Source organism: Echinops telfairi, unplaced genomic scaffold (assembly GCF_000313985.2).
Source record: "Echinops telfairi isolate 266 unplaced genomic scaffold, ASM31398v2 ScPeMD7_23;HRSCAF=83, whole genome shotgun sequence".
In the NCBI taxonomy this organism is placed as follows: Eukaryota; Metazoa; Chordata; class Mammalia; order Afrosoricida; family Tenrecidae; genus Echinops; species Echinops telfairi.
Window position 1 is genome coordinate 37,620,516 of NW_022103920.1, and position 9,402 is coordinate 37,629,917.

Below are 9,402 nucleotides of genomic sequence, written 5' to 3' on the forward strand. Positions count from 1 at the left end.
CACTGGTCCTGAAGGGATCATCTGTCCTGGATTCCCTGTGTTTCTAGTTCCTATCTGTACCAGTGGGAAGTACAACTTCTTAATCAAAGGATCTGTAATGTCAGATATTTTAAGATGCTTCCAGGTTGACCTCTATAGAAATCGCATCATTTATACTTCTCAAAATCCAAGTGTGACAATGTTCATTTCCCTACATCCCTGACAATGCAACATTTTAAACCTTTTGATGTCTACCAATCTGTCACGTGCCAAATGACACTCCACTGTATTTAATTTCATTTCGTCTCATTATGAAATAAATTGACCTTCTTTTCATATGTTCACATTTTCCCAGGGATAAACAAATCACTTCTAAAATATTATTGTATATCAAAAATATTAGGGATAATGCTAGAACTCTGATATCAAAATATCTTGATGAAATGACACTTGGGAATAAAACCATTCTTGCTACCTACCCTTATTAAATAGTCCCTTTGAGTTGATTTTGAGTCACCCTGGAGGGGCAGGGTGTTCAGCACTGCACTATGAACTATTGGTCAGACTAGAGACTGTCTGGAGACTAGAACTGCCCTGTCCTCCTGCAGGAGGAAGACGACGCTGGTTGCTCTGGTAAGATGTACAGCCTGGGAAACCCTAGGAAGCAGTTCTCCTCAGTGCTGTAGGGAGGCTCTGAGTCAGCATCAACTTGACAGGAGTGGGTTTGGGTTGAGTAATTTCTAGCAACCAGCCCCACTGGTGGTTTTCATTCCCTTTGATGTTCCATGCTTGACCATTCATGCCATTCGGGGAGCCCTCGCTCGCATCTCCCTGAATGGAAAGTTGGCAGTGTGAGCACATCGGCCTCTCCGGAAGAGAGCTGTGACAGCCTGCTTCCAGGAAGGTTTGCAACCCCGGAAAGAAACGCTCTGGGAGAGTTCTCTTCTGCCCTGTCGGCTTGCTGTGGGTTGAAGCTGACTCCACAGTGGTGGGTTTGGGGTTTTGAAAGAGACAAGTCTTTGATACCACTGACAAGGGGCCCACCCATTCCTACCAAACCTCAAGGGGACAGACCACATTATATTTCATTTTTGACAGGATGATGCTAAGGGTGCGTGCATAAAGATTAAACATGAATCCACAATAAGATCCAGCTGATAACTAACACACCAGATCACACTCTGAGACTCACCCAAAAAACCACCCCAAAGCCACCTAATGATAAATTGCCCCCAAAATACATGGATCGCTCTTAGCCAGTTGTAAGTACCTAAATTCAGCACATTAGAAAAAGAAAATCAGTTATTTTGGTGTGTTCATCCCTACTGGGGATAAAGATAGACTTCTGAAATAAAAATATTTTAACCTAGCTTTTCCTGTAAGCGAAGCCATTCCTGTTTAGTTACTCTAGTTTGATTACCCGCTGAGTTAATGCCAGCACCCAGCCTGCTGGGTGACTGGATTCATTGCCCTGCATTTGGTGTGTTGGCCAGAATTCATCATTGAATACGAAGATTCCCTGCATGAAGCAGGACTGTGGCGCCACCACACTGCAGTTTCTGGAGTGCAGACCACAGCGCAGCTGAAACTCTCTCCTTACGTGAACTACTCCTTCCGAGTGACGGCGGTGAACAGCATCGGGACGAGCCAGCCCAGCGAGGCCTCCGAACAGTACCTGACTAAAGCAGCAGGTAATGCGAGGGCCACGGGCACGGAGTTAAACAACAGAGCTTGTCACCACTCACCAGCAGAAGCTTGCTCATGTGTGGCTGCTTACTTTCCAGAACCGGATAAAAATCCCACAACCGTGGAAGGCCTGGGATCAGAGCCTGATAATTTGGTGATTACCTGGCAGGTGAGCCATGAGGCCTTGAGCAACATATATTTTTAGAGTAAAAAGAAAGAAAAGTTGTTTTAAAACCATTTTCTGCCTTAAAACCCTACTCATTTTTGAATACTTAGGAAGGGGCTTCCAAAAATCCATGGAAAATGTCCATTATTGTTTCAGACCCTTTTCCACAGACCTTTGTGATGCCCCCATTGTAGTTCAGACGCAGGGATACTGTGGTGACTGGAATCTGGAACCGAGATGCGTGGCTGCGAGTCCTGGCTGTGCCGTCTAGTAATTGTGTGGCCTTACGCAAACGGTGTCACACCTAGAGCAGTGCCTGACCCGTATGGGTGCCCAACAGTCATCGCTGTCGAGAACCACCTGGAGAGTATGCACCCCACTATTCTCAACAGCCAGCTTGGCTTTGTTTGTTTTTTGTTGGTTTGCTTTGGCTTATTTGTATTTTCTGGATTTTGAGAATGAATATGTATATTCACATATGTGACTTAAAAAACCCTCCTTAAAGTACAGTCATCTAAACACATCTATACAAACTATATACATACACATGTGCATAAATGTGTATAAACAAGATAGAGTAACAGCCTGATCTCTCCTTTTTTTAAAATAAAGAAAGAAATCACAAAATGTATTCTCCACCTAAGAGTGCTACCACACGAGCAGGAGTGTGTGAGAACCACAGCAACAGCACTGTGGAAGTGCTTTAAGACTCACCCACCCTTGGTCAGGGAGCAGGAGTTTGAGAGACTCCTGTGGGATTTACTGCTTGATGTGATTTGCAACCTTGGACACACTGGTCCCAAACAAGCTCTGTCTCATCACAAATGGAGGGGGGTGGGGTGGGGAGGGCATAAAAGCTCGCCAAAAGAAGTTGTTAGTAGCTTGCACTTCAGTGCGCCGGGCTGACTTCCTTTGGGTCTGGGGACTGATTGCCTTTGCTGTGCCAATAAACGCCTGTGCAGTCTGGTGTTTCAGCTCTGCTTGACGTGTCTCGTAGCCCCTGAATGGTTTTGAATCTAACGGGCCGGGCCTTCAGTACAAAGTTAGCTGGCGCCAGAAAGACGGCGATGACGAGTGGACATCTGTGGTCGTGGCCAATGTATCCAAATATATTGTCTCGGGCACGCCAACCTTTGTTCCATACCTGGTCAAAGTCCAGGCCCTAAATGACGTGGGGTTTGCTCCAGAGCCAGCGGTCGTCCTGGGACATTCTGGAGAAGACCGTAAGTCACTTCGTGTATGCTTTGATGGAAAAAGCTGTTTGTTTTTACCAAAACAAACCTATGAAAGTGCATGGCAAGTTCATGAACAGAGGGACCGAGGTTAGGGGGGTGGGAGGGAGGGTGGCAATTACTTTCCTAAACATCTCTGAATTGAGGTAGCCAGCTGTGTCCACAGAGAGCGAGAGATCTAGAAAGTTAAAGGTGATTCCTTTTCAAAATCTCTTGCTCTCGTCAAATCCAACGAGCAGAGAGCCGGTCCTTGAAGACTGCTCTCGGTCCTTGAGACTCCTTAAGCTAGGGCTGAGGCCTGCTGTGAGCTGAAAGCTTTCGAGAGAGTGACATTGTGGCATGAAATGCGGAATAACATTGATACTTCTACCCCTTCCCTGTCCTTTCCCTTCAGTCCCGATGGTGGCTCCCGGCAATGTGCGAGTGAGCGTGGTGAACAGTACGTTGGCCGAGGTGCACTGGGACCCAGTCCCCCTGAAAAGCATCCGTGGGCACCTTCAAGGCTATCGGGCAAGTGGAATGACACCTCTGGTTCTGACCTCGGTAGCAGCATCGCCATAAGCCCACGGCATAGGTCCGCTTGGAAGAGGCCTCTGGGAGGTCCACTCACTTTCTAGCTTCTGGCTGACCGGAGGACCCCAATGTGGGTTGACTGAAAACCCCCAGAGCCTCCCCAGTTAGGCTGGGCAAAGCCTTCTCCCTCTTCCCCAAACACATCTGAGCATTCTCCCACCTCCAGATCTAGATGAGGGCAATTCATTTTAAAAGACTGACGCTTAACAAAATGGCCCTTTAAAGCAAGCTTGACCTCCTTGGTTGAGCTCACAGAATTCTCCTGGAAGTGGTTTCGACTTATTTAAATAGCTCAGATGCTCCTTCAAGACCCTGGGGTGCCATGCAGGTCGTTTCATGTGCATCAATGGTCTTTGTTCGTGAGAAGCACTCACGCCTGATCGGGGAGACTTTTGATGGGGAGCCACGGAGCCCTGTGCATGTGACCACACGTCACTACTTTGATCGGCTCTCCCTGACCCCTAGAGGTCAAGTTTTGAACGACAGCATGCTCAATTTTATTTTTCCCAGATTGCTAAAGTTCCTGTGTGGATGTTAGTGTCTCTTGTCTTTAAAATGTCTTTAAATTTCTAAGAATAATTGTAATGCATGTCATAAATAATTTTATGTTGGTAACCAGGATTAATAGGCTCACCTCTCCAAAAATTATACCAACAATCAATATAAAAACGACCATTTTCCAAAAAAAATTAGAATTTTCAAATAAGTGATTCAGTTTAGTCTGGTGGAAGAGACTGTGAACCAGGCATGGGGGGTCTTGACTGCTCTTTGGTCTCGGTCCCGAGCTGATCCACAAACCAACCCAACCCAAACCCAGGGCCATCCAGTCCGTTCTCCTAGAGACCCGAGAGGTGTCCAAGGCCACACATCTCTATGGGAGCAGCCAGTCTCGTCTTGCTCCTGAAGAGCATCAGGTGCACCTTGTAGTGAGCAGGCCCCTGTTTACCCGGCCTTGCCACCGAGACTGCTTAAGCCACATTATTAAAAGAGAAAAGAAAACTTCCATGGCCTTGGGGTAAATCTCAACTCAGAGGGACACTAAGACTGGGTAGGACTGTCCTGTGGGTTTCTGAGGCACTAAGTCTTTGCAGGAGCAAAATGCCTCGTCTTTCTTCTGAGGAGCAACTGTTGGGTTTGAACTACTGACCTTGTCGTTAGTTGCTCAAAGTGTAACCCACTGAGCCACCCAGACTTGCAATCCACACCATAGGTCATAATGTGGCCTCACTGTTGTTCAGTCAGGAACCCTGGTGGCATAGGAGGTTACATGTTGGGCTGCAAACCATAAGGTCAGCAGTTCAAGACCACTAGCCACTCCATGAGAGAAAGCCATAAGGCTTTCTACTCGCGTCAAGAATTACAGTCTTGATGGTAGAACTGCCTTTTCACTGCTGGCTAGGCCGGAGCATGTGCATATATACAGATAAGAGATAAGAGCTCACCACACACAGAATTTAGGAACGGGAATGGGATTAGCGATACCAGAAGGGTAGGGGGAAGGTGGGGAGAGGAGGAGAGGAAGGGGGAACCAATCCCAATGATTGACACACACACACACACACACACACACCAGGGGAATGAACAACAGAGCCTGTGGGGGAAGGGAGACAGCAGTCAGTGTAAGATATAAAAGTAATAATAATTTATAATTTATCAAGGGGTCACAAGGGGTGGGGGAGCGAAATGAGAGGAGCTGATACAACACTTTAATCTATTCTTATGCTCTAGAAAGAACTGTATGGATCTAACACCATTATGTTTCTTTGCTTAATCTATTCCAACAAAATTGTACAGCCCAACTTTATCGCAGATTCCTAACTTAATTATTTCTCATTATTTACCTAATCATTCTTGCCTCAGAATCAATATCCATCGATTTCTCTGGTCATTTTCTTCTAAAGTGCACTAAGGAATTGTCTGGTGGTGGGGGCAAAAGCGTCCAAACTTTAATTTTGTGAATATGAGGCCTTCCGTGTATTCCTTTGTATGGGACTGACTTTTATTGCTGACATTGCAGATTTACTACTGGAAGGCACAGAGTTTATCTAAAAGGAGCAAACGCCACCTTGAGAAAAAGATCCTGACTTTTCAAGGCAGCAAGACTCACGGCATGCTGCCCGGGCTGGAGCCTTTCAGCCACTACGCTCTGAATGTTCGCGTGGTCAACGGGAAAGGGGAGGGCCCAGCCAGCGTGGACAGAGTCTTCGACACCCCGGAAGGAGGTACAGCAGGGAGCACATGGCAGTGCCTGGGAGAGCTCTGCAGGGCGGGGAGCCTGGTGACCACAGCACACACACAGTGGCCAATGGACAGTTGCTCGAGCCTTGACGGGATACATGGAAGGTGTCAGAAGACAAAATACTGTCCTAGCAGTCCGTCGCCGTTGACTCAAAATTTTTTTCTCCGCATTGTCTGAAAGCAACTTGTGAGGCTTAGGTCTGAGCCTAGAGTAAGTGAAAGAATGGCTCATGCACCTGAAAGGCGTGAGAACTAGAGGCATATTTTCTGCAAGCAGCGCTTCTCTTCTCCGCCTCTTCTCAGAGTGGATTTGTGTTTATTCTGAAGCTGGGTTGGGTTCGAAGTTAGGATCAAACATGCAAAGTTGTCGAGGGAAGAGGAGGGGTCTGCGCCATCGAGCTTAAGGAGCGTGGGTGGGTAAGGCAGAGAGGGTGCCACATAGAAATGTTTGCCGTGGCGATTGTTCGGTGCCATCAGGTCAGTTCTGACTCACAGAGACACTCCCCACCCCGCCCCCAGTGGCAGAGAACAGCTGCCCTGGGGTTTCTATGCCGTATTCTATGCTGTATCCTCCCACGGAGCCACTGGGCGAGTTTGAACCACCCACCTTTAGGATAGCAGCCAAGCACTTACCCTTGCCCTCCCGGGGCTCCTGGTAAGAAAGATAGGAATTTGACAAGGTGCCAAGGTGGGCGTTTCCTCGTTTGAATTCAGTGTCGGCCCAGCCATGAGCATGAGCCAAGCAAGTTCAGTGATGCCTTCGATCTTGTTGATCATGCAGCTCGTAGGTAGCCGTAGCCGCATCCCCGGCCCTGGCTGTGCATGGTGGAAGTGCTTATTGTGCTGGCAGATACTCAACTGCCTGGGACAGTCATCCTGCGCCCAGACGCTCATCCCATTACAACTTCGTGTCCTTGGTGTCCCTGCCTCCGTAGAGTGTACGGGTTCCTTCTATTTAAGACTTTCACTAGTAAGACCCCCCACACTGTGCCTCTAGCTGGCCCAGGGGCAGATGTCTCAGAAGAGAAGATCAGGGTGTTAAAAGATTAGGGATGGAGGAAGTGAACTACTTGGAATACCTGAGGCGAGCAAGCTATAAAACAGCATGGCTTCTTCAGTGAACCTCAACCCACATAGCAGAAAATACTGAGAAATAGCTAATTAGGTTGAGCAGGGGGACAGATCATGAAAGGACTTTCATGATGTGGGTGTGAACCTGTTGGCTAAAACTCCAAATGAAACCCATTGCCACAAGTCGATTCTGACTCCTAGTGACCTTAGAGAACAGGGTAGAACAGCCCATGTGGGTATCCAAGACTGTGACTCTCTCTGAGAGTAGAAAGCCTCATCTTTCTCCCATGGGAGGGCTGGTGGTTTTGACCTGCTGACCTTGCAGTTAGCAGACCAACTGGTAACCACCATGCCACATGGGCTCCTGCCTACAGTGCAGGGGCTCTTCACCCAGACTCTTAACAACAGGCTTTCAGGAGGGCAATGAATGGGCTTCCAAATTTTTATGAAACTCCTTAAATTGTGTGAAGAATGTCTATTTTTTGGGGGGCGGGACTAGTTTGTGGATGTCATGAGATCCTCAAAGGGGGTTGTGACACCGCCCCCTCCCAAGTTAAGAGCCACTGCTGATTGGGTTGGAAAAGCTAAGGCGTCATTGAGTGCCAATTTTGTATCAAGCACTTCTGTAGGCCAAGGGCAAGGCTGTTGAGACTTGACATGGGGCAGGAGCAGAGAGGACAGAGAGATGAGGGGATAGATGTGGATGACGGTTGTTTCTTGGTCCCATCATGTCAGTCTCTTTTCTTAATGACCCCATGTGACACAGTAGTACTGCTACCAGGGTTTCATTGACTGTTCCTTTATGGAAGCAGATTTCTACAGCCCCTGGGTGGGTCTGAAGTGCCTGCCTTTGGGTTAATAGGTGAGTACTTACCGGTCCTACCACATATTGGCAGGAGGGTTAGCCAAAAAGAGAAAGGCCCTCAACCAGATGGATTGACAGGGTGGCTGCAACAATGGGCTCAAACAAAAGAACAATCGTGAGGAAGGTAAGGGACCAGGCGGTGTTCCGTTCTGTCATAAGAGGGTCACTATGAAAAAGAAAAAAAAATTTTAAAAAGAGGATCACTATGAGTGAGAACTGGCTTGAACAGCACCTAACGATAACAATGACAGAGTGTCCCAGGAAGTGGTAGAAATGCGATAAGAGAGAGAGTCAGGGGGAGTCCCTGTTTTCTGTCCAAGGGAATGGTGCTAATAACATTCTCAGGAATATGGTAGGTCACAGAGGGGAGGCAGATTCATGAGGGGGAGCTGCTGCCATCCATCTCCCCAAGGAAGTAAAGATCGGGCGCGTTTCCTCTGTAAGGTTTACAAGGTCTGCTATAGCGAACAGAGGCCCCAAGGCACTTTCCCCAACTCAGGAGTGGGTCAGCTTTGGGGCTTTGTCCCTTGCCGTGGACAGTTGTCAACTCTGAGAGTGAGAACAACGGGTGCACCTGGGCAGGCAGGCCCAAGTCCAAAGCCGAGTAGGCGGTGTGCTTTGACTGTTTGGGGATGCATGGTTTGTTGGGGGTGGGCGAGGAGGGGTGGACATTCTTAATGGCTCAAAACATAGCTGCATTCAAAGGTGTGGTCAAAAGAGTTTCCCTTAGTGACTTTTGCTTTACCTGTCGCCATCAGTGAAACGAGTCCTTCAAAATATGTTAGGATTCTGTAAAATAATATGGCCATCTGCCAAGCAGAGTCTTTATGTATTTGGGGAAGGTGGTTGGAATGAATCTAAATGAAAAAATAGAGGAAGAGATCAACGGAACGGGCCCTGGCACGGGTGTGCACTAAAGTAGTTTTGGCTGACTGGGGAATAACAACCACACACCTTGAGCCAGCCTGTGGGTAGGTGGGCTGTGTTCCTTTAGTCCATTAAAGAGCCCTTGCCAAGCTTGTGTTGACTGTGTGTTCCCATTACAGTCCCCAGTGCTCCGTCCTCCTTGAAGATTGTGAACCCCACACTGGACTCTCTCACTTTGGAATGGGATCCGCCGAGCCGCCCCAATGGTGTTTTGACTGAGTACACCCTGAAATACCAGCCAAGTAAGCTAATTAGGAGGAAGGGAAGAGAAATCGAAGATTTAAGAGGAGGGAGGGGGGGAACCTGTTATCACTAAAAAAACCCAAAACTATTGTCTTTGTTTCTGTGTGGTGTGTGTGTTCTTTAGCTTAACCTAGAGTGCATATGAAGCCCCGGTGGCATGCTAAGCTAGGTTGGGCTGTTAGGTGAGAGGCTTAAACCCACCAGCCACTCCAAGGGACAGAGACGAGGCTGTCTGCTCACAGAAAGATCGACAGCTTTGGAAACCAAGGGGGCAGTTCCAGTGTCTCGTCGCATCGCTAGGAGGTGGAATGGACACTCCATAGAAGTGGGCTAGAGTCTATGTGCATATATACAAGGGGGCTTTACAAAATTCATGGAAAGTATCCATTATCTTTCTAGGTCATCTTTCCACGAATTTTTTT

At 47.8% G+C, this 9,402-nt stretch overlaps 1 protein-coding gene across 1 annotated transcript in view; it reads left to right on the forward strand.

Moving 5' to 3' along the window:
* The window catches only part of NRCAM (neuronal cell adhesion molecule), a 257,338-nt gene that overhangs the window by 210,340 nt on the left and 37,596 nt on the right, over positions 1-9,402 (forward strand). The window contains exons 19-24 of the mRNA XM_030885203.2: positions 1,473-1,670; positions 1,764-1,834; positions 2,829-3,054; positions 3,458-3,573; positions 5,654-5,858; positions 8,857-8,979. Coding sequence (XP_030741063.1) covers positions 1,473-1,670; positions 1,764-1,834; positions 2,829-3,054; positions 3,458-3,573; positions 5,654-5,858; positions 8,857-8,979 — 939 coding nt within the window. The remainder of the gene's footprint in view (positions 1-1,472; positions 1,671-1,763; positions 1,835-2,828; positions 3,055-3,457; positions 3,574-5,653; positions 5,859-8,856; positions 8,980-9,402) is intronic.